This window comes from Pollicipes pollicipes, unplaced genomic scaffold, assembly GCF_011947565.3.
Source record: "Pollicipes pollicipes isolate AB1234 unplaced genomic scaffold, Ppol_2.1 Scaffold_4881;HRSCAF=5763_pilon_pilon_pilon, whole genome shotgun sequence".
Classification (NCBI taxonomy): domain Eukaryota; kingdom Metazoa; phylum Arthropoda; class Thecostraca; order Pollicipedomorpha; family Pollicipedidae; genus Pollicipes; species Pollicipes pollicipes.
The window spans coordinates 35,312,642-35,338,431 of NW_023596576.1; the positions used below are offsets into that span (position 1 = coordinate 35,312,642).

A 25,790-nucleotide genomic window follows, 5' to 3' on the forward strand; every position below is an offset into this window, starting at 1 on the left:
TAATCATCCACGGACATTCTTACATTGACGTTTGGCAGGTCCTGAAATTACCCGCTAGTTTCCTTACGGATCGCCATTTCCTCACGGGTCGCAATTCGCTCACGGATCACCATGCATACTAAATGGTCATAGCTAGGCATGGCGAAGAAGGCAAGACATCCCGTCTCGACCGAGCTCTGACAGTTATCCGAGATATGCCCTCGGCCTGGAAAATTATCTGCGATGCTTGTCACGGTTCGCAGTGTCAAATGCTTTTCAGAAAACAAAACGTTCTGGACAATCTTCCAAGATTAGCTGCCTGCCGAGCACCGCGCGCTCTTTAAACTCGATGTCAGCAAATGCGTTCCGGATAAAATAATTGTTCGGACTATTACCCTATCTAGCGTGTTAAGTTACGCAAACGAACACACCAGACCAGACTTAGTAAGAACAACAATGACATCCGTGTTACTAATGCCTCTTTTTAATACGTCCTTGATTGAAACTGCAGATATATTCGTGTATGCACAGTGGCCATAGTCTGTGCGTTCGAAATTTGGTGTCAGTGCTGACGAGGTCCCTTACTGGAAGACCCTACGTTGACGCTAACAATACGCTCGCGATATGTGCGATGAATTAGTAGTGAAAAGACACTTTGGGGTTACTTGATAATTCTATGCTGCCAGCGAAAATTTGTGGAACTTTTATTATCTGGTCTAAGAAAGTACATTTATGGAAACAAAGGACACAGACCGATGCAAATCGAAATTCCCACAATCACACGTGCACAATGAAAAATTTCAAGGCAAGCAGACACACTCCTTTTTAGATGAAATGCTATCTTCTCAGGTAACACAGGACTGCCGATGACATCGACCCAAAATGTTCAGCTGTTAGGTGCATTCAACCATCTGAGTGTAAAAAGATAAACTGTGGTCCTTGACGTGCTTTGCCATGATGAATCTCGGTCTAGTGTCAGTTTCAGACCAGACTGTAGAACAAAGCGTGCCATTTATGAATACTGTAGAAAAACACGTCTGTGGAGAGCGTTGACACCACAAGGGGAACACATGGTAGATCGACAATCATTAATGTAGCAAAGCGCAACAAATGCTAGCTTTAAGATATAAATTTTAGTGACAGCTAAAGGCAGCGAGGACCTAAACGCATTAGAACCGCTGTACACTCGTAGTCTTCTTCCGAAATTTAACAAAAGCTTCATCTTGAGGCCTAGTCTGAGCAGCATTATTTAGGTAATGCACGTTTAGAAATACTTTGTTATTCGTCGTGATTCAAAGGAGTGTCCCACCTTCGGGAATATTTGAAAAATGTGTTCTGGTGAAAACTCAGGACCAGTTCCGTTTAACCATTGCAGCATCATCAGGATATATTGCCACTGCAGCATCATCAGGATATAATAGGGATCTAAATTGTAATGATTTTCGAGTTCAAATTACCTTGTCAACCCTTTGTAATCGCACTACACTTCTTTCCTGTCAGCTGCAGCTGTCGCGATCGCCGTCGTTATGACGACGGCAGAATCTGCTGAGAGGTGTCGCCAGCTGTTACGGGTCAAGAGGAGACACTTTTTAGCTGTTGTGTACCCGCGCATTGGGGACGTAAAGGTTTGAAAGTGGCACTTCTTCTGGTGCGAAAAAGTAACATTTGTGATTGGCCTCGCGGGCGACTAGAGTGTGTTACCGAGAAGCACATTAGTTGCGGTTTTAAGCAGCGCATCACTATGGACCATGTGATACTCCGTTTCCCAAAGCCAAGTGCTCCTCGAGAAGAGTCACTTCATTGTTTAATGTTGTTGTCAATTGGTGTTTTCGGGCGCGTCGACTGCACTGGTCATTTTGTGCCCAAAGAGAAGACTGTGACGCTGTGCCCAAAGAGAAGACTGTGCCACTGTGACGTATAGAGAAGAAATCAAAATCATGGCGTAGCGTTTCGTTTCGTCACAGGATGATAGCGTTATGTTTCCGTATCCCTCCCCCCTAAAGAGCGTGTGTCAAGCTTTCGTATCATTCATTACACATTTTGATGAATTTGTGTGTACAAACGTACCAAAATACGGCCGTAGGGAAAATCAAGGTAAAATAAATGCGTTACTTTCATGGTGGTGAGCGAGGAGTCCAATCAAATTTCTCTCGCAGGAGCGGCTACTTCAAATCGAAATTCTGAGCTATGCGGAAAAATTTCGAGAAACTGGCAATAGTGATCAAATTGGACGCGTTAGATCTCACAGTAGGAAAAAGCAAAAATGTTGCATTCTCCCTTTAACGCCGTTACTCGCTGGCATAATTTCGTTCTATCTTGAAGCTCGGTACGGATCACCGAAAGCTTTGTACTCAGTCTTCTGGGTTTCGGTAACCATGTAGTATTACCGGCTATTGGGTACCAGAAAGTAAAGATATGCGCACTGGAAGTTTTGGTAACGTTCTCGCAATGTTGTTGTTCCCCGTGCTCGTGGTAGGCAATTTCGTAGCCTAGTTTTCGGTGCGGGTCATCATAGCATTCTGACACTGTTTTAAACATGAAGACAGGGGAAACAACGTCATTTGAATATCCCTGTAAACATGATGGCCCATTTCCATGGCAGCCACGGCAGCCAGGCGATGTAGATGGCTTTCTCGTGCATGATTTGCATTTGATATATTTCATACACTTTGCATGCTGTATGTAATTTATGTTTTTATGCTTACCTCCAATATGCTTACTCTGCATACTTTTGCACTCATTTGTTGAACTGTTCAATAAAGACACAATTTACATGATGTATGTTTTCCGGATCATTTAGAAATCCATCAGGTAAAACGAGAAATAGGAAAATATTCCGTCTGTACGTTTCAGTATTTCGTCGTGTTTGACAGCATGAAGCAAGCGATTCGTTGTTAGCTTATTGTTCTCGGCTTTAACCAAAATGCGAGAGATAATGTATACGCTATATATATATATATATATATATATATATATATATATATATATATATATATATAGATTGATACATAGACCTGGGCCAAGTTATCAGGGTGCAAGTCATCCTGTTTCGCTGATACTTGGCTTGAGCTTCGAAAGCTCGATAGGTTTGATTTTATGGTTCGAGATTTGTTCTCTCGCCTGACTTCTAGGGTGCCGGCTGTTTGTAGGGCGCTTCCTCGCGTCTCGTCCACAATGGGGCGGCCTACCGCTCGTCCGGCAACGCCCGCCGCTGTCAACTTCCCACTGCTGCGCACACGCTTTCGGTGGCGCTTCGTCCAGTACAGAGACGGCGCCTCAGGCGTTTTTGTGCCCCGCCTCCCGCCTGCTGAAATGAGCTATGCGTGATACCGCCCTGCGGCGCGTTCCTAAGGGGCCTGGAGGTGGATAGCGTACCAAATGGGAAGGTGGGTCTGAACGACCTATCCAAGGGCTTGGTCCCCTGCCGCCCTTTTTATAAGTGTTGATGGCGGGATCTCAATCCGTACCGAACAACCGGCCATCAAGGGCTTGTAAGGCCTGGCGCACATCACGTCAGAAGAGGACGGGCTGTGTCCTGATCTGATCCCGATGATGTCCTGATCCCGAGGCGTTGCGTACCAACGAGTAGGTCCAGTTGCCGCCGTGCATAGCCCTGCATACCGGGCGGTCCGAACTGGTCCCTGGCCAAAACATTACATTCGCCTCCTTATGCCGTCACGCCTGAGATCGAGTGAGGGAGAAACGAGCGAGTCCACCGTCCCGTAGTCTGAAAAAGAACGAAACCATGTCATCGAGTTGCGCTATCCATAACAATTTCTTGGTGTAAGAGTAGGGCTTCGGTTGTCTGGCTCCTTCTCAATCCTGACCATAGGCGAGCCGTGCTGCCCGAGTGCGTTCCGCGCTCATCACTCTTATCTGTCATTACCGTTACTGCGCTTCTCATCCCTCGTTAAACGAGCAGCCGCATGCGAATCAACGAAAATGCTGTCATTCTGGCTGAAGTTTTGCGACTTGGATCAAGCAGCAAATAAAATAATGGAAAAGCGTGACTGCAAGCAGAACCATTGCACGTACGCTGGCCTGGGTTCGATTGAGAATTTTGCCTCTCCTCATCAGCGGGAAAGATTCAGGAAACAAGACATAGACAAACGGACAAAGTGACAAATAAACTAACGCTCCAGGCGAAAAAACTGCATTATGCATAAGCATATCAATATGCGCACGCGGCCCGTACGCCGCGACCACCCGCGACGCAGGACCGGCAAGGGCCATAGTTAACCAACCTCACTCCTTATGGACGCCTCCAACAGATAATTGTAGATGGCCTCGGCGTAGGCGAATGAGCGAACAGGAGCGCCGGTGGGCGCGTGACCGTCCTCGGTCACCAAGGCCACCCATGCAGAGCTCGGCCGCTCGCATGCTGCCAGCTAGCGCCGTTCATGCCCTGTGCCCTCCATTTCCAGCCTCACAACAACGCTAAACCATCAAAATGCAGTCCGTCACCCGTATCTGCAAAATCGGTCACACGTATTCCCCACCCCAAACTACTTTTGTCCCGGCCTTATGCTCTTCATCCCGCCGCTTCATGCGGGCCCAGCAGCGAGAGCGCGAGGCATTTCAGGCCCTTCCCCTCCCATCCTTAAAGCAAGCGTTCCACATTTTTACGCGTTTTTGAACTGAATAATAATGTTGAAGATCATTCGGTGCAGTTCACAGGCCTGTCCTTAAGACCAAAACCCCTCTGGTTTGTAAGCTACATGCCCGTTAAGATGTACAGACTATTTCGGGAGAATGTCTCAAGGTCACCGAGGCATCCATGACACTATAATAACGTTATTCGATTCCTACCATTCCATAAGCCTTGGGTGATTAAGATCAAGACAGATCAAACTGTCGCGTCATTCATATCTTGCGTTCCTGATCACTATTTCCGGATATCGTGGCCACTAATTGACTCTCAAGCAATGTTGTGCAAGGTACGATTGCAATTAGGATTGCGATTACTTCATCACAAAAGTGACGCATCGAAGAACATACTGAATAGAGAAATCGTGTCGTCCGCAGGAGTCATTTCAACTTTTAAGCATGCCAACGGTACTAAATGAGCTTATTTCGTTATGTCGGATGCTTGCTCCAATATCCTCAAATGTAGAACATTCTATCTAATTATGGGATTACGCCTTCCGTCCCGGGACGAAGTGCCGGGCGGAGAGGGTCGCGCGGTCCGTGCCTGCCGCTCCCCAACTGTGCAGGATGGAAGAGGCTGTTTTTGCTCGCGCTTACTCGGTGGGAGGGGGTCAGGGGGTATCTTGGGAGCGTCAGCCGCTCATGCCCGGTTAGGATGCGGTGTGACAGCCTGTGACCTCACACCGTGCGTGATGTGAGGCGTCGTGCATGGTCCGATGACTTCAAAGCCCGGCGTCGAGTCCTCCAGCAGCCACGTTCTTGCTCCAATACGTTGGTCTCACGCCGTTGCTTTGCCTTGGAGACTCCTTCACACTTTGCAAGATGTGCTTCATGTTTCGCCATTTCTTCAAACTGGGTCGGCCGCCCTCGCTTTTCCTCATGGTCCAATCGGTTGATTAAAATGTCCCCCCCCCTCCCACCCGTGGCCAATATGTTCCCGTGCTGGCCTGCCCTACGTCTGAGGCTCGGCTCCCGACTTGCCCGGGGCGAGAACTCGGACGTCGCGTCGCTGGTGGCGGTGGAGGGCCCGCTCGCGTTTCTTTTTGTGTGCTTCGCCCCGGGCGGGTTCTGCAAAACCCCTCTGACCCAGTTCTCACGTGGCTTGACGCTCCTGATACCAGCTAGGGCGACAGCGGCACCGGCGCGGCGGGATTCTCGGGAAGAGCAGCAAACATCATCAAAAGATCTCGGGCAAACATCCCTGCGCTTGTGTTTTTCGTCGGCGATCGGGCGTCCAGCGTCCATTAATCTGGACCGTCCGGCTGACGGCGGGCGTTTTCTTTTGACGTGGTGGCCCGTTTCGGAAAACGGGGCCACCGTCATGGCCGTTCCGGAGAGGAAACGGCAATGTACCCTACCTGGCCCGACGGCGCGCACGGCTTCTTCCCGCAGATTCGGTCAACAACAGGCGCTGCTGTTTTGCGGGTCGATCGCCTGAAGCGTCTGGCGGATCTGTATTCGTCTCTCAAGCCTCGCTCAGTCTGTGGTTATGTTTGTCTCGGCGGTGGGGAGGGGAAGTTCCTGCCCACGGCCGACTTGCTCGCTGTCCCCCGCTCCGCCGGCAAGCTCCGCCGACCCTGGCTGGGTGGTGTGGAAAACGATAGGCTTCGAAATATATGCCTACATATGTACTGAAATGCAGTCATTTTGGTTGACGAGAGACAAAAAGCTGACAAACCTTTATTTGAGCGTAACTTTTTTGGTCAAAAGGCAGCGATCATTCCAAGAACATTTTAACGATAGAAGCTAGCGAGCAGACACACAATTTGAACATCGATAACAAGCATTTGACGCTTGGAACCATGCGCAGCCTCCACTCGGACCGGTCAAAGTGATCGGCGTTCAGCGCAACCAACGTCTGGGAGTTTCTTGAGCGGAGTCACTGCAAGTTCCTGCTGCAGGTCATATTAGAGCTGAGCTGCAGTAAGACGACGGACCACCGTTTGGTAAGAACGTACCCACGGCTGTATGCCTGTGAGGTGTACAAAACGCTAGGGAAGGCGCGAACAGGCGCGAACAGACGCGACTGCGCCGCAGGAGCTCAGCTCTGCAGCTGGTTCATCACACAGTCAAGGCAGGCGGCATGTCAAACGTCGTGAAGAATGTGTAGTTCTCCGATGGGACCAACTTTCATCTGTACGGCCACGCTAACCAGACTGATAGCTTTTGTGACGTGCAAAACTAGTCGTGGTCGACGAGTCTTCGCTGCACAGCAAGAGGTGAACAGCCTGGTGCACGCGCGTTCCACAGCATTGGTGTTCCCACACCGATGCCAGTTTGAAGATGGCGGTGGCAAGGACCGTGACGGCCAGCGTGCAGCGGTATCGACGGGTTCTCGCCTAGTTTTTAATTGCCTGGAGGGGAAGGGGGGGGGGGGTGCGCTTGAACGAGAGAGTTCAGTCACAATAGTTCCAGCAGGGCGGTGCAACGGCGCACATGGCGAAGCGGACCCGGGAGCGACTTCCACATGACATTGGCGAAAGGATATTCTCAACGAAAGGGCAGGTTTCCATCGTAGCGCCGAAAGTCCGAGGCGTATGTGAGGGACTCCCACAGAGGGGAGGCTCTCAAGACAGCCTTCACCTGCAGAAGTTCTTCTCGTGAGGCCGGACATGAGCCGCGCAGTGCTGACGTGCATGCAGCAACGCGCAGCTTTGAGCGAAAGGGGGACATGTTGAACATGTCATGCCCTGTAACGGGTCTCATAAGGGTTTTGGATAGCTGTGTTTACCGCTTTTGAAAACGTCCTCGTTTACGGTATTCAGTGATATGCTTGCATTGATGCGGTGCATAACTATATTTATCGTAATGTACGCGAATAAAATGTATCAGTTCTCCTAGGAACAACATGTAAAGCTAACACACGTTCGATTACAGTTATGCAACGCCGGGCTTTTCAAATTTAGTTTGTGTCTATGTACCTATGGCTTCTTAACTCAGATGTCCAATAACACACTTGCTTGGGGGATGCCTTACAGGTTTTTGACGATTGAACAACGCAGGTAGCTGCAATTAGCGTCACAGCAGCTCGTACTGATAGCTGTCTGGAGCACATAAGCACAGCGGTAGTAGGTTTTTTGAGGCAAGAATTTTATAAGTGATCACTGGGGCTGACTTGCTAGTGTCCTGAATATCTCATCACCACTTTGTGGTCAGAACAAAAACTCGTGTGGTTTGTCAATAGCAGTCATTTGGCAACTGACCAAGAGGGCGCAGCTGACATGCACGCTATCGGTGCAATTTCTTGATTGAACTGGAATTTCCATTATGGGATGATTGGGCCAGGGTCTTTGCGATGAGTTTTGCGAATCAGATTCTCTTATCTCAAATCCATCGCTACAATTCAGTCGGGAATTTATTTGTTACTCAGACTCCGATTTGTCACTTGTGAATACCCGTGTATCAAACGAGCCTAGCACAGATGCCGTCACGGGACTGTCCAAAGCCGCTTCTCTGCAAACCAATCGTCATGGAAACAGTCGACCCTGCCTCGTTCTGTGAGCAGGCAGCGCTCATTGAGCACCGCCGCCGTATAACTTTGGGCCGTGCGCCCACTCCCTACCACTCTACTGAGGTGACTCGGTATGGATCGTGCGTATTTTCCAAAAGACCATTCATTTCGTCTTGCTGCTATTCTTGGGACAGACGGGCAGAGCTTAAGTTCACGGTAGTTACCACGGCAGCTTTCGGGAGAAGACTGACCTGACGCGCAGAACCGGGTGCGGTTTTTGTCGGTATGCGGTTGCATGGAATTAAATATGATTTGTTGGTGTACGTTTGCATGGCTGTATACGTGATGCCGATGGTGCAGGCGGTGGCCCCCCGGTCCGGCCGACTGACCCGGCGTCTAGATGGCGCTACAAACTGAGCTCTGCATGGGTAGGCTGTACCGCACGACGGGAATCTGGAAGGCTGGGCGTGCCGCATCCTATCGTGTGCCGCATAACTTTGGCCCCAACGGCAGCGTGAGACATTTGTCGACTCCTGCCACAACAATGTATTGAAAATGCTTGCACCTACGGGCTAAGGTATTGAAAAGAAAAACTTTAAGATAAGGTAGGAAACGAAAAGATAAGAGCGTGCACTTCAGGGGCATCACCACGACTTGCATGTGGGAGAAAGGACGGGGATTAATGTGTGTAGGGCCGTCAATAACCTCGGGAGGAATACAAGAATGCTTAAGATACATAACACTGTCGTATACACCATATTCAATTTGTAGGCACTGCGCTTACTCCCGAAACGCTTTTTTCTTCGATGTTGTCATTTTTTATTCAGAAAAACAGAATATTAACTGCATACTGGAACAGCAGAACCAGACTAAAAGCGCACCATCGGAGCGTGAAGTTAATTCCTTTTAAGTGTTAAACATATTATCGATGGCCATTTCTTCCGTGATTCTACACGGCAAAGCTGTAAACTTTTGGTTAAGTTTTTCGGAAATATTAAAAGAGGCCATGGTCTGTATCTTGCCGTCGTGATCCCCTGCTAGTTCCTTGTCTGGGGCTTACAATACGCCAAGTTTTAAAGGAAGGACTCTATATTTGCATGGAGTTTGGTGCTGAAATAAGCATGTGAAGATCATTCAAAGCAGGTCACAGACCTGCTCTTCTTAAGACCTCAAACACTCTAGTTTCTGAACTACGAGCCTGTGAATGTGCGCAGACCATTTAGTGCAGACTATATCAACGCCATGTAGGCATATGTGGCGCCATAGCAACGCCATTCAAAGCCTGCGACCATACAGGCTAGGTGGCGTTCAAGGCTAAGAAGAATAGTCGTCCAGCTGTCCATATCTGGCGTCCGTGAGCACGATTTCCAAACGTAGGGGACGTGAATTGGTCCTCAAACAATTTTGAACAAGCTGTGCAAGTTCCATTCATTTTCAAGGTTTTTTCAAGCTTCAGTCGCGAACCTCGTTTTGTGAGACATAATATGAAAGGTTAGACATGCTTTCTTCACTTGCTAGCTAGTTACGGAGATAAAAATGTAATCGAATAACTTCAGAATAACGTCATGACCGAGAATGTAAATACAAAGAGACATTCAATGTAACAAATAGGAATGCAAGACCACCACGAGAAAGGGCCAAAACACGAGATCATAACAGTATTTGGATCAGCGCACACTTCCAGTCCATGCTGCCATTTCCCGACGAGTTTGAGGTACGAGCGAATGCAAGGATGACACTTTGGTACGGCTTGTTTGACAGCCCAACGTCATACAAACGTTCCATGGCGCGATCGAACAACGACGTGTCCAAGGGCACATTTGCTGAATAGAGAAATTGGGTTGTCTAAAACAGTCTTTTCCACTTAAAAGAGCACGAATAAATTATAAGTAACTTAATTCTAGTGTCTGATCATTGCTTCCATTTCCTGAAATTTGGGGAAATTTCCTTGAAAGGGAATGCTTCACATTTGCATGGGCTTTTCAACTGAAATAACCATCTTGGGGATTATTCTGTTCAGTTCACAGCCCTAACCTTCGTAAGACCTAAGGAGGCGATTTCAAGGTCACCCAGGCATCCAAGACGTCATACAAACATTACTCAAATCCTTTCATTCCATTAGCCATACTGCGATCAAGTCCATGAAAAACATGATCGTCGAATCGTTCATACCCAGCGTTCGTGAGCACGATTTTCAGATATAAGGGCCACCAAATTAGCTTTAAATCGTGGTGGGCAAGGTAAGATGACGCCATTTAACAATGACGTATTGAGGAGGATATTTACTAAACAAAAAACTGTCTGGTCAAGAGCAGTCTTTTCCATTTAAAAAGCATACCAATAGCTATCAATGGGTTTATTTCACAATATCTGATGCCTGTTTCAAAATATCAAAATTTGGAACATTCTCTTTAAAATGTTAAGTTTTATGCCCATGTCCACGGTTGACACTGGCGCATCTCCAATTAAGCACACTTAAGACTTCTGCTTCCTCTAGCGAATGCAAAAGTCGCACTTCTACTTAAGTACTGGAACAAAGCGTTGTTGTTTCAAACGGTACCGTACTTTACGCGTGGCGTCTAGCTACAAGTTGGACACACGACCCATGTAAAAAAGTCACCATTTCTGTTGGCAACTTCTCATAGTTGGTAGCTCTAACGACATGCTGAAAACAAAAAGCTAAAGCAATGCGTTTATGCAGGTTTGTGCCGTTATTAGCGATTCTTACGTTTCCATAACTCACTGACGTCATTGTAGGTTGTTATTGCTTGCATTCAAGCAGGTTGAATGACATGCTACATTGTGGACAAACAACGGGCTTTCCGTCATGCCATTATTATGTCACTAATTTGTGTAATATGTTCAAATGACAACATGTAAAATTTCAGCTCGTTCCAATAAACTAAAACAGTGGCACTTGCCTGCTAAAGACACATTGGACAGTGGATGAGCGTTGCAGTTCCCAGGTAAGCTGCACATTGGGTCCGTTGTCTAACACTACGAACGTTAGCTCGCTTCTAATGCTGGAAGGCATCCATTATTTCTTATTTTTCACCGTTCGCCAGTCTTTTTCCGGGCCATCTGTTCCACGCTCCGCCTTTCTTTCACGTCAAAGGTCCCAAAACTCCCCGGATCTACACCGATCCCGGGTGTTCGATTCTGGAGATGGGGAGAAGGGAAGGAATTCTGGAGATGGGGAGAGGGGGAGGAATTCTGGGGATGGGGAGAGGGGGAGGAATTCTGGGGATGGGGAGAGGGGGAGGAATTCCCTCCCCGGCTCCCCATGACGAGGCCCATTGGCCACATCACCGCAACTGCTGCTCTGACCGTAACGCTGTGGCTTGCCTGCAAACCCCTGGTGATTGCGTCTAACTGATGAAAAAAACATTGAAGCCATGCTGGGTTTTCTGTCAGCCGCCCTGAGCCATAAGTTGCTGGCAGGGGTGAATTTGAGGGGAGTGCTGTTCCCCTCGTCCTCAAGCATCCAGGCTGAAAGTGTTTGCGCCGAGGGTTGTTAAAACGGTGTTTTTCGCATTTTGTAGTTAACACACTGTGTTTTCCATAGCAACATAGTGCATACTTGCGTATGTGCATCACAAGTATAGGCAATAAATGAATAATCTTGAATTAAAAAAGCGTGGTCACGCGGGAATTAGACATTCAACTACCACCAGAGAAGGTATCGTAGACCACACAGGCGTGTTTTCGAGAAGGAAAAAAAACGTTTGAAAACCCTCATTCTGGTGTGCATGACATCATATGCATGTCCTTTCTGGTATGTTGGCTTTTTCTAACGGCGAAAACATATGAGACGTCTCTGTACAATCAGACCAGTGTTCTGTGAGCTTGAAGACGAAATCAGTGCAGTGTGTCCCTGTGACAACTCTCTCGCTGGAAGGTCTTCAGGGTGACCTGGGTCCCAGGCACGTGGGCTGAATTTTCCGTTGGCTTGAGAAGCACAGATGTTAAATTTTCTCCGAACTCGTGCGTATTCAGGTCTAATTCCTTGAGAAATCAGGAATTCAACCAAAGAAGGCCATGTCTCATCCTCAAGTTTGTGGGTGGACTCCCTATTCTTCCGGCCCCTCTGCTGGTTTTTCTCTTTTGGCATCCAAGGGAATGGCTACAAAGGAGCAATTACTTCATGTCTCCGATGAATCCATTCTGCGCACTTAAAGTGACGCAGTTTGCTTCCTTTAATGCATCGATAGTGAACTTGTGAACTTTGAGAAAACAACTGAATACATTTTGAATACAACATTAGTATTGAAGAGGAAGAAAGCCGAGTTTCTAATCTTGGGTGTTTATCAGCCCTATGCACACATTAAATGATGAAACAAACGTCAAAAGTCGCCCGTATGTCTATTTTCCTTATCATTATTATGCAAATGAAAAATAGAGTATACGACCAGGCGTATTAAATCTGTGATTACCACCTTGACACTCCTCATAACGATTCCTGAAAATAAAACGGCTCATCAAAAATCTAAACAAAAAAAAAACATGAACGCTGCACACTCAGCTCTCAGCCCCCTTGCGTCCTCGCCGTCTTGCATGAATGCCCCGTAGAAAGTGAGGAGTGGTGTGGATCATACCCTTCCCTTGTATGTACCATTTGTTGTTGAATACTGTAATGTGTGGCTTCAAGGTTAATTGCACCTCTTCCAGTAGTTTTATGGTTGCTGCCATGTGCTCTCAGGTAATTGTTTACTAGCTGGATAAAGTTCACCCCGATGTTTCATTATCTAAACCTAACATCTACCACCTCAGCGCGGATCCTCGACGGCCACATCGGGAACTCAGTAGGCAGAATGCCGAAAAACCAGAGCAAAAGCTATGATGCTGATATTATGGGAAATTGTGCTATCATGCGTCAGCAATGGACTTTTCAATTCAGTAAACATGGAAAGATTATTTCGAGTTTGTCAGGGGCATAACTAATTAACTGATTTTTCTTACTGAAACAAGCGCAGGACGTGCTATCGTGCACGCTTTGCCATGTGGGTTCTTGCAAATATAACTTAACGAGAATGGGTTTTGCGTCTTCATTGCTTGTGTATATATATACATATATATATATATATATAATATATATATATATATGTACTTACATATTTATTTATTTATTTATTATCATTCATCGCTTCAGATGCCCTTTGCTTCACCCAATCATTAGGGAAACTTGGATTTGATTCCGCATGTCACAGCAACCAAGACTATCAGCTTGGTGATATTTTTGATCAACATATTTACTGCTACCACCGGTTTGCTTTTCCCTGGAACACTCATCATCGACTTAACTGTCATAGATTATGCATGGCTCTCTTTCTCTCTCGCTCTGTTTTTCTCTCCATTTCTATATTGGATCCATTTAATGATCTGAATGTCCTAACGTGCATATCTAATTGAAACACATCATGAAAACTCCGTAAGACACAGCAACACCTTTACATGTCATCATCACATCATGGGCATCATGATTGTCCACATCATCCAGCTGACCAGTGCCAGTTGTCAGTGTTTTCAATTCGAGCCCATCCTTCCCATCCATTCCTGCTTCCTTTCGTCTTCTTTCCTTTATTCCTGCACTTTCTCTTGTTTTCCGACTTCTCTCGAGCCCCCGGCCTTTCTCTCTTCCCATCTAAAGACTATCCTTCGTCCTCCAGAGCTCTTTTCGCTTATCCCGGTATATCTCTCTCCATCCTTCTCATTATCGTTATCTCTGCCTCCGCTTCTCTTCCCTCCCACTCCATTCCCCGCGTTTTGTTCGGTCGTTCGTCTACGGCGCTCCTCCCTACTCTGTCGAGTCCGGCCTTGGGGGGCTCGTCTCGCGGGCCCGCGGCACTGGCCCCATATAATGTTTCATTAGTGGGCACCATTAGCACTGGCAGAATCTTCAGTGTGGCATAGCAAGCGGCGACAACCAGGATTGATGGTCCACCACAAAGTTCTGTCCTGCCCTATTCTGAGTATGATGATTGAAAGCGGGTCATGCAATATACATGTGCGGAGATTTGGCCGCGGGCAGCGAGCCTTGGGCGGTTGCTGGCGTGTTGTATGTGGCACATGCAAAGAACAGATTCTAAATCGTACGCTTAAAGGGAATGCTCTGCGCTTGAAGATGGAGAAGCAAGCATGATATGATGAAACGAGCTCATTTATAACCATTAACGAATTTTTAAGTGGAAAATGCTGCTTTAGACAACGCAGCTTGTCTGTTAGGTAAATATGTTACTCAATACGTCGTTATTTGTTTACTTCAGCGTACCTTACACCGCATGGATTAAGAGCCAATTGACGGCCGTTATATCTGGGGAGCGTGCTTACGAACGCCAGATGTGAACGATTTGACAAATACATTTGTCTCGGCCTTGATCTCCGCATCACCAATACAATGACAGGATTTGGATAATTTTATTTTGCTTTGATGGATGCTTGGGTGACCTTGAAGAAGTCTCCCGAAAAATCCGCACGTCCTCGCGGGCGTATAACCCAGAAACTAGAATGTTTTAGGTCTCATTTAGGTTTTAAGAAAGGCGAAGCTGTGAATTGCACGAAGGATGTTCGAGATTGCTATTTCCGTTTAAGACTCCATACAAGTGTGGAACACTCTTTTACGCGATCCCCGAATGTAAATACTTTTCCACCAATGCTGCTGAAAAAATGCCATGGAGCTGTGCCCCTAGCTTGTCAAATGTATTTTTAACTCGACACCTTTGAAGTAACTGTATCATTTTGTATCAAAATTTAGTAGTTTATCGCTAACGGCGACCAAATGAAAGCATCCTTTTGATATAATACTTCGTATCTCCCTTTCCTAAGCGTCTACCGCTAACTCATACCTTGGGTTGGTAGAAAAACAGATTTCAGAGCGCTGTTGTAAAACAGAGGACTATATCTTTGGGCAAACAGAATGGTATCCACTGTACGACATGTGTAACGACTTAGGTCGGTCGCACGTTTGGATAAAATTACGGGCATGGGCGTGGGTACGGGTAAGACATGTACAAAACGTTGGATAGATATCTCCAAAAATGTTACACATGGTAATTACCTGCACTTCTTTAAGTCGTCATTAAATCCCTTCACACCGCTCTTTGCGATTACGGATTTGACAGAATAAGTTGAGGCTTGAGTTTTTCGAAACAGTTCCATAATTTAGAACTAAATGACATTTCACCTGAAAGATCAAGTTTCAACGTGCAGATTAGGATAAAAAAATAGCGAAGTACGTGCCGTTTGGCGAGTTTTGTTGCGATTGCGAGGCATATATCTTTATGCCTTTTCCCACAATTTCTGTAGTCTGGTAGCTAGCGATGCAGGCTTTCGTCCCTGCACTTAGCGGTCGAGCACGCCATTTACAAGACACCAGCACATGTGGGTCATTATCGATTTTGAAGTGCGTTCGTGTGCAGGGGACGTGGTGGAAGCATTTAGCCAGAAAGATGAACATTGACCAAAGGCAAACGCCTTTAGTTCAAACGCCTTCTAATGTTCAAATGCCTGTTATGCAGCGATAGCTGTTCATATATGTGTTTCATGCATATCGCAGCCATTTTAAAACTGACATGTCAAACCAAACACCCTGTGGAGTGCAAGATGAATGTTAACGGATGGGCAACTAAGAGCACATGCGTTTTAAAGGGATGTAAAATGGTGATGCAACGGATAGCACTGCTTTGACCCAAACGTGCACGCGTAGATTGCACCAATAGAGTGACAACCTGAGTTATACCGCATGCAAAACACTTCCCCAGCTTTGTAGCACTAGGGTGCCCACGATGAATTGCAGTTTTGATTAAGAGCTTTCCCCTCCGAGGTGACCATTGCACCATCACTCATTGCAGTGAACGTCCGGATGATAACTCCAGCTACCGACTCTCGACCGACACGCCCCGAAAGCGCGGCTTCCAGGGGAGCTCCCTCTCAGAGATCGCTCGGCTGCCCCCCTTTGGGCTCAATCCGTCCTGAGTGGACGGCACCACCCGCCGGTGAAACAGACATTCGATTTTCGGTAATTAGCAATCTCCGCGCCGGTGGTCGCATGTCCCTGGCAGAAAGCTTGCGCTGGTGGCACGTGACAGCAGGAAAATTGAGGCGGCGCCGATCCATTGCGAACAGGAAGGCAGTGCTGGGAGCGACGCCGACCAGAGACAGTTAATTCCCGCTCCCTCTCACTCCCTTTCTCTGGTCCTCCCCCCTCCCTCCCCACTCCTTTTCCGTTGAATTGCCCCTACCTTGTACTTTTCACTTTTTATCTTGTTCTTTTGCATTTTCTGCTATTAATACAACTACTGCGTCTCTCTACCACCTTATCTTTCTAACCTAGGCTCCGTTCGTTTGTCTCCTTGAATTCTCCTATCCGTTGCCGGCTAAGTGTGTTGTAAACACAATCGGCTTTAGTGTTATCGTTTTGTTTTGGTGTCACGCAGCCAATTTCACTAAATGCCCCTAAAGTTATATGTGTGTGTTTATGTGGCTGGAACGCGTGGCTGCTACGGAAAACTCAGGTACCTCTCACCTTTGCCGTGGTGATTATCCGTGACGCCTTGATGTAAGCAGGACAGCCATTGATCTCCTGGCTTTTTGGCATGGTTTGTTGAGTTGGAAAAACGTATGCTGGCAACAAGTCAGCCCTCCGTAGACCAGGAGGTATCAGTTAAAGTACTATGAGGTATGGATATGTGCATATTAAAAGCAAGTCACAAAACTGGAAATTTTGCCAACTTACAGTCCTGTCAATATCGCCAGTGCTTCCTTGTTGACATCGCTTACCCAGCATCTCCTGGTACATGGTAGTTCGATCATTGTCAGAATAATAATTACCAATTCATAACATTTGTAATGACTGCGTTAAGATCCATAATACATTCAAAACTTGTGGAGACATTGCAACTACGTTACAACTGATAGCGCATTGAAGTTCATAATTATGTTGATGTTAGTTAAGCTTTCGAGCAGAGCGTATTGGTACTGGGATGTCCTTAACCAATGTGGCATGCCGCCGAAATGGCCGTTGTCGCGGTGAGCAGCTGCCACGCTCGTGGTTTTGGGGAACTCTATAAGACAAAATTTGCTGTGCTCAATCACCAAATGATGCGTAGAGTCGTCCGCAGAAGCATACAATTTGAACTTTGTTTTTCTGGGTGCACAGCTCAACACTTTCTGCCCATCTCCGCTCCCCGATATGCCACCAGAAAGCTAAGTAGCTGAGGAAACAGATTTGGATTTCAGTCACGTGCCAAACGCACACGTCACCGAATGAGCTGGGTGTGTCTACTGCTGTCCGGGCGTTGAACGTCCTGCACAGGATGGATATCTGCTTCGCTCACGACGCGCAGCGGAAGTTCGCGTATCACCGAACACAACAGCTGCATGCTCTTAAACGAACGGGTCTGGTTCGCAGTCACACATAAATCAGCGGCAAACGTGTCCGCAGCGCTAAAACAAATCGTTGATGAAGGGTTTCGGCAGCTCGGGGCCTGAAGTCGGGATGGGATGGCCGCTGTTTGTCTGGGAATTGTAAACTGGCGACGCGGGATGCAGCATCGGACCAGACCATGGGTCTCCATGGCAGATCGTTGGCTTCCGCTGCTGGCACTGGCCGGGCCAGCGAACATAACCATTTCCTGTCGGTGATGCAATCCATCTGACAAGACTCAGGGATCTGAAAACGCATCGGTGGAAACGGTGTGGGTAAACTCGCGCTCGCGTTCGATCTCGTGTGCTCCATCGGAGCCGTTGGTCTGTGGCTAGCATATGCTCCATCGGAGCCGTTGGTCTTTGACTGGCATATGCTCCATCGGAGCCGTTAGTCTATGGCTGGCATAAGCTCCACCGGAGCCGTTAGTGTATGGCTGGCATATGCTCCACTGGAGCCGTTAGTCTATGGCTGGCATATGCTCCATCGGGGCCGTTGGTCTTTGACTGGCATATGCTCCATCGGAGTCGTTAGTCTATGGCCGGCATAAGCTCCACCGGAGCCGTTAGTCTATGGCTGGCATATGGTCCACCGGAGCCTTTAGTCTATGGCTGGAAAATGGTCAAACTGGAGCCGTTAGTTTGTCTCTGTCTGCCCCAGGCAGGGATTATCGATCTGGTTTTGACAAATCTAAAGTCACGACTGGTCGTGAACTCGTCTTGCCCGTTGTTTCCATGACGCGTCTGCTCGAAAAGCAGCTGTGTCTCCATTCGAAATGTGTTGAATATCAAGGCCAGACGTTCTTTTCATGGAAGACGTCACTATCTGTTCAGACATCTGTACAGCAAAACTGTAACAAAAACTTTGAGAACTTGACGTTGCATGCGTGTCCTCTCTAGTTTAGTAGGCGTCTGACAAACACTATAGTAGTGACTTATGAAATAATGGTCTCTTTAAGACGGCTTAAAACAACAGATGTTTTAATTTTGTGTAATTGGTGTCAATTCTGTATGCACCAAGAGCATGCAGGTAAAGCCAGCTGTCTATGTGGCCCCGATGTGTGAAACCGCCCACGTTTTATATCACCCTCATCGGATTGTTTATAACTGAAGCTAACTAGTTATCGTTTTATTCAATCAAATATGAATGCTGATGAGTCTGACCAGCCTGCCAATTACAGCGAGTAGTCATGTTTTCACGATCCATTGCCCGCCGCTGTACTGAATGAACTAATGCACCGGTATGTTTTCAGAATCTGAAGGATCAGATCTTGACTACGAACGTGTGGGTGGAACATGTAAGTAACATTTGTTTCACAACCCGCCTTCAGTGCATCCCGGGGTTTTGTGATTCAATCATGTGCGCATGATGCGTTATGGCGAATGGTGCATGACACATTGGAAACGTAATGAAAACTTTGACGTATTCTATGCAGGCCCAATCACTCCTTCAGATGTACAGGAGTGAGGACGACATCGCAGTAATAAAAAATACATAAGTCATCTCATCCGTGTATCCCACCAATGGATTTAGTCCATTCATATGTGCGGTATCTCATTGTAATGCAAGGGATGACAGAGATTTGTACTGTTGGGTTCTTGCCACATATGTAAGGTGGCATTTTGCACTCAACCTTGGCACGTTGCGAGGCGTGTTGAGCGAAGAAGTCGGCTCCTAACGCGCCACGTCTCAGAAGTCGGACAATACGGTTCCTTTGGTTGAAGTAACTGCAGACGCAACCAGTTCGGCACAGTGAAGGTGTTTGAAGGCCGCTGCTTAATTGCGTAACTTACCGACTTATAACACTTGTGGTTAATGTGCTTTCACTGTTTCCCCATTTTGCTCAAAAGAATACATAGAATACTTTGAATTAGCCTTGCTTAAAGCGTAAGTTAGCTAGAGATGTCACGAGCACATCTCGAGATAACCTGTTTATCTTTAAAGCAGCTTATCACCTATTGTTCCTGGCACACTACAATGATGGTGCAATTCCTTTACGAAGCTCATCAGTCATATGGGACTGCCATTTCCTCCCCCACGTCGTACGTCGTGGTAGCGCAATTGCCTATGTATTCGTAACATACTTCACTCACGCGCTGCTTACTCTGGCAATATTCCACGTCATAATGTCAAATTTGTAGCCATTCAGGAAGGGAAAAAACTCCACGCTTCTTCCTAAGCATCTCTTCAGTTTTCCTGATGGCACTTTTCCAAAAACGGCAAGTCGCTCTACGAGCATGTCCGACATTTCCTGAATCAATTCAGCAGCACCAATAAATTTCGATCCCGTCATCACACTGAAACGGTCTCATCAAGACCGCCTCGGGTATCTTATTCAGTGTAATTTCAGCTATATCCTGTGCCAGTCACCCCGCGTCAGGATGCATCCATTTCCTGGGTGGCGGGCGGTCTCGCGTCGGCTCCCGTGGAGGCGACACCGCCTCCTCCCCTCCCCCCCCCCCCCTCCGAAGAGGAGGCTCCGAGCACGTGCCTCGAGTCTAAAGGCGGCTGCCACTGGCGGCGGCCATCGGCGGCTGCCGCTGCGCTAATCCGGCCCGTTTACAGTTGGCTGTTGTCAACAGAGCATTGAGATGGCGGCTCACGGCGGGGTATTTTCAGAGGAAAACTGATCAGGTCCACAGTTGGGCATTAACGTTGGCCAGGCGGGTGTTTTTATCACCTCCAGCCTATGAGAGGCATTACGGCTCTCCTCTCAGTCATCTGCAACAGGGAAATACTTGTACCCCCGAAAAAGATGCAAAACTCCAGAAGATTTTTTGAGAAAAAATTGTAGAGCTTCCAAAGTGTTCTGACAGTTTGTTTTTCCAGATCCTTTTCCCCAGAAGATCCTTCGACATAACTTCCAAAATCCCAAATCACAGGAGATCCTTCCACACAATCTCAGATCCCAAAATATCACAAGATCGTAGATGGCGGAAAGTTCTTCGACATCTTTATGTCGTTTGATGTTTTAAATTAAGCAGATTATGTCATCCGGGCACAAACGTTGACGCTATTTATGCATTATCGTGGGCGGAGAATGTGGTGACTGAAGAGGCAATCATTATACCGACCTTTAGGGCTGAAGTAAGGGATGCAATGTGTTAAAAACAGTTTCCAGACACTGATGCACACACCATGACAAATGAGTTTTTCGTTACTTTTTTTGTGAATGCTACGGCAGAAAAATGAACATTATGTGTGCTCTGTAGTATAACAGCAAGTTTTTTAGGTTATGCTGCAAAATTCAGGTTTAAGAATTGCAAAAACTCAGAAAAGCTCTAAATTTTTTGGCACGAGACTGGACGGTGCCGCACGGGACATGACGCGATGGGACAGGGCTGGACGAAACTAGATGGGACTGGACGAAGCTCGACGGGGCGAGGCGGGAGCAGACGGGACTAGACGGGACTGAACGCGGCAAGAAAGTACCGGCCAGGACTGGACGGATGGACGGGACCGAACTGGACCAGACCCAACCAGACGGAACCGAGCGGAACCATACGATTCTGGAGGGACCGGAAAGAACCAGGTGAGGCCAGATGGGACTAGATGGGACCATACGGTGACAGACGGGACCAGATCGGAGCCTTCTCGCCCAGTTCGGTCCCATCCTGGTCTCGTCAGGCTCCGTCCTGTTCCGTTCAGTTCCCATCAGTAATGCTCCTTACCGTTCGGTTCGATCTCATAGCGTATGGCCTTGTCTGGTCCCATCGGGCTCCGTCCTGTTCCGTTCAGTTCCCATCAGTAACGCTGCTTACCGTTCGGTTCGATCTCATCGCGTCTGGTCTTGTCTGTTCCCGTCGGGCTCTGTCTAGTCCTGCCCGATCCCAGGCCGTCTCCGGTTCCACCCGATCCCATCAGGTCTCTCCAGTTCCAATCCGGTACCGTCCTGTCCCGTCTAGCGCCATCTGGCTCTGTTCGGTCATGTCACGTTCCATCCTAGCCTCATCACGTCCCTTCATGTTTCGTCCAGCCCTGTTCTGCAGCGTCCGGCTCCATTAGGTCAAGTCCCATGCCGTCCGATTCTATCTAATCACATGGCATGCATGTATGACATATAGAGGCCATAAAAGGCTGGTTGGCCAGTAACTCGGAAGAAAGCTGTCTCCCCTCCCTACCCTTACTCCCAAAGATTACAGTCGCACCCATGTGACATAGGGTGGTAAAAATTCATTGGAAAAACCAATGACGTTACTTAAATCTTCGCACAAGCTATCGTTAAGTACGTTCTCATCACCATTTGTTTTCGTACAACCTTGAAACATTGTACTCGTGATGTGTGACGGGTATGTTGATGATTATGACTCAGTATGACTCAGTTAGAGGTAACTGCAAGTACTGTGAAGGTTTGTAACCACGCTTCTGGTCTGGAGAACTTAGAGGAGTACATCGAAGTCACCTGCGTTTACGGATAGATTAATTGTTCGGACTATCGTTCTCGTCGGGTGTGCCAGTTCGTACACAATGTTTCGGTCCGTTGACTCTCCGGCCATCGTCAGGTGTTTCGGAGACCTGGGAACGGCTGGATGCTGCTTCGTAATCCGATATGTATCACCAAACGTCAGCGAATGGCTAATCAGCCAGTCAAACGTTCGCCTGATCTGTGCCATGCCACCACTTATCTTACGATCCTGCCTCGCCACCATCAGTACGTCCAACTACTTACACAGCAACCGCACAAGAAGATAGGTCATCGCGCGCACCAAGTTGTGCTAGCGGAGCTGAGATGGCTATGTTGGGTGTCTCCGGCACGGAGAACAAGCCCCACAGTGGTGGCTAGGTGCCAGGTACGCATCATCCGAAAGGTCCAGGCTCAATCGGCTCCAGTGACCCAACTTCCGGCATCAGCTGAATCGCCTTGCTTATCAAGATGACGGACAGTCTTGACACCGACGCGGCCTTGATGGCGGTCTCAAGCTTCTGTGTCAGACTAGGCACCGTCTACAAGCTGTGATCCGGCAATGGCAGGAACTTGAACGTAGCGACAAATAAGTTGAAGAAGAGTCTCCAAGCTCTAGATCAACAGCAAATCCTCAGATAGGTGGGTGTCGACAGCATCAAGTAGCACCTCTCCCCGCTAGCTGATGTTAAAGCCGGTGACGCCTCAGACCATGCAGGAGATGTTGTAAGTAATTCCTTAAGAGTAGGAATTCCGCTATGAAGTGCTGCTCACTTTTCTTTACTGAGTTGGGAAGATCATGAATCTAACCTCAGTCTTCCATGTGTCAGTGAATGCCACGATGTTGGCGTATTAGCGCCGCATCACTGTCTGATTGTGAAGGCGACGCCAGCCTGTCCTGCCCGAACGTCCTCAGCAGACGACGTCACCATGAAGAGACGATGTCAGGATGCCCAACAACGGCAGGCCATTTCAGGTGATGGTGTCTCTTTTAAAAGAAGTGATCCACATCGGTGTGCACCCTTTTATGGAGCGTCAGCGGCTACATTGGTCATGGCAGCGCTCAAGGGCCGTGGCGCAGTAAGGACTCGATCCAGGGCTTTCCACGTGGGATTCGAAGATGCCAATCACTCAGCCATTACGCTTCCACGGCGGTGGGTTCGTGAATACATGCCATCCTTTTCAAGCGATGAAAAGGAATGGAAACAGCAGAATCGTCCCAAGCATAAAAAGACGGTTTTGGTGATATCCTCGGCCAAATCTTTGCACCCATCTACGTCGGGGAAACGCCAGATGACGGAAATTGAAACCTGTCTGACATTTCAAAAACAGTTCCGCGCCCAGTATGTTTTTCTCCTTTTTCATCTACGAATAGCTGCCTGACTACAGACGTATGCTGCTCACAGTCTCTGCCTAAGACGCGACACAGACAAAGTCGGGCGTGAACTGCTGGCAGAGCAACGTTAGGAGCCGTTTCACTGGGCAAAGGGTTCTTTTGCTGGTTGCTGCGGGGTGTGGGTGTGGGGGGGAGGATATGCGGTCAATGGTGGGAAATTCCCTCTCTCCATTTAGCTTGTTAACATGGGTCCTGGTTGCAGCTGTGTATTATTGGAACCAAGCCATCAGAGTCGCAGCAGACCCCGCAACAGTTTTGGGCTCCAGTTTCCATTTCCCGGAATAGCTTTAGTGGCAATGATTATGTTGCCATGAGCAGGGTCTGATCGGAAAACCGTGAGTTAACGGCTGATCCCAGCACATTCCATCCTCCGATGTCCGGTAATAAGATTAAAGTGATTTATATTAGTGTTTAATGGGACGGTTTTGATCGTCATGGAAAGTTCTGGCAATGCTGATCCCGACGAAGCGGTGTTGGCCACAGCGGGACGGCGCCAGACTTGAGGTGTAAACGAAGTATTACATGAGGAGCAAAGCAACCCCCTTGCCGTGACGTTGCAAGCACAAATTGTGAGATCACGCGAAACGTCGCAGAACCGCCCTGGTGCCATTTAAATCCCCGCTTAGCACAAAGCGACGTCCGCTAAATGTGTGGCGGACATCCGGCGGCCAGCGGCGTCCGCCAGCGCTCTCCCCGGCCGGACGTCATCCCAGGCCCGTCCGTCGCCGCGCGCGGGGCCGGTTAAGGAGCTGGTGGCTGCGGCGCTACGGCCTCAGCTGGGCCGCCGCCGCCGCCGCCGCCGCCGCCGCCGCTGCCGCCGCCCGAGAGATCGATGCAGCTGTCCGAGCGCGGCCACCGACCGCGCCCCCGCCGCCGCCGACACATTGAACAGTGATAACGGCCGCATGACCGACGCCCCTCCCTCCCTGCCAGCCAGGGCACGGCAGGCCGCGCGCTGCTCTGCTTTACTCTAGCACGCCGCTGAGCAGGCGGCCCGCTGAGTGCTCCAGTGAACCAGGACGAGGGGCGGCTCAGCAGGCGGTGTCCGTGTTTGAACACTGAGGACGTGGTAATGGGAAAGGCTCGGCTGATAATGTACTCAGCGAGTCGTCAGGCTATCCATACATATTCATGGTGCTGGAGCTGAGCGTGAGACGCAGCTATGGTCGTGCTCGTCGCCCTGGCACTGGCCACACCCGGCGGCCTCCCGTCGGCGCGTCCCCGACGGCCCCCTGTGCTGCCTGCCCGCGCGCGGCCGCGGCCGCTGAGCCGACGCTCGGCCCCGCCTGCCCGTCGGCCGGCTTCGGGTCACCAGTTGGCTCGTCCCCCCGGCGCGTGTTTGTCCCACCACAATGCGGTCCGATGGGGAAATGATTGGTACGACACGGGCGGCCGAACGGCCGGAAGCTCGGCATGCATCAGTGCTCGGCCGGCTGACGGGCGGCCGCTCGCGGACGCCGGGGCGACGCGCTGCGCTGCCCTAATTGTGATGGCGTCGGTCACGTACGCGCTCTGTACGGCGCTGGCTCGAACTGTATTGTGTTACACCGTGGATGTTGTGAGTGTCGACATCACATCGAGCTAGGCTGTATTATGCGGAACATTCCACGACGTTAACGAACGCTAGTGTTTATTAGTAATACCAGTCCAGTGGGCTGTGATCGCATGAAATCTGAAACCTGCTAACCCTCACCCTGGTGGAGAAGGGGGAATGGTTTGTTAGGTTTTTGAGGATACTTTTCCGGCATGCCGTTCAATCGTACCCAAATTTGCAGCAGCCTATAGGGCATTTATTGCGTGTGTTTTGGGATCAAAAACGTTTTCATAGCTTTTCTGAACTCGAAGCCGCCGCGGTTTTTAAGAACACTGCACGGTGATCTACTGCCGGCGCGGGCGGCGGCCGGCGCTCGACGATGCTGCGGAACGCGCGCGGTGGGCCATCATCGTTGCATAAACGAAGCCATGTATCATAAAAATATGCTCAAAACACACAGAATACACCATCGCACTCACACACGGGCGAGGAACGCGCCTGTCTAGGTTTCATGTTGCCACGAGTCATAGCCTCGTATCTATAATGTTGTTAAGTTGAAACAGTGCAATTTTCTGGAAAATTTGACGTTGGACTTGGCATGATGTGGTTATCATTTGCCTAACAACATCAAAATTAGTATAAATTACGGCATCTCGTCGATACCAATTCACCAGTATTTTTACTAAATTCTATCTTTATTTGTTTGGAAACGGCAGGGGTGTGTGGCACGTACCTCTCCCCGCCCTCTGCCAGTCCGCCATATGACAAATGAGAATTAAGACGAGGGTTAAAAGAGGGGTCACACCTATTGGGAATATTTCAAAAGTATACTTATGTGAAACTTTAGGACAATTTACGTCTTTTGATAGCACTGAGGAGCGCCACTACAGCATCAGCAAGACAAAATCATGACGCTAATTCTGTTTATCTAGAGTCTAAATTACGATGCTAACGCTTTGT

The 25,790-nt window shown here is 48.5% G+C and overlaps 1 protein-coding gene across 1 annotated transcript in view; it reads left to right on the plus strand.

Moving 5' to 3' along the window:
- LOC119100304 (uncharacterized) overlaps nucleotides 1-25,790 on the plus strand; it is a gene marked incomplete at its 5' end in the record, with an annotated part of 121,517 nt that overhangs the window by 21,192 nt on the left and 74,535 nt on the right. Inside the window, 1 exon segment of the mRNA XM_037223410.1 lies at nucleotides 18,751-18,795. Coding sequence (XP_037079305.1) covers nucleotides 18,751-18,795 — 45 coding nt within the window.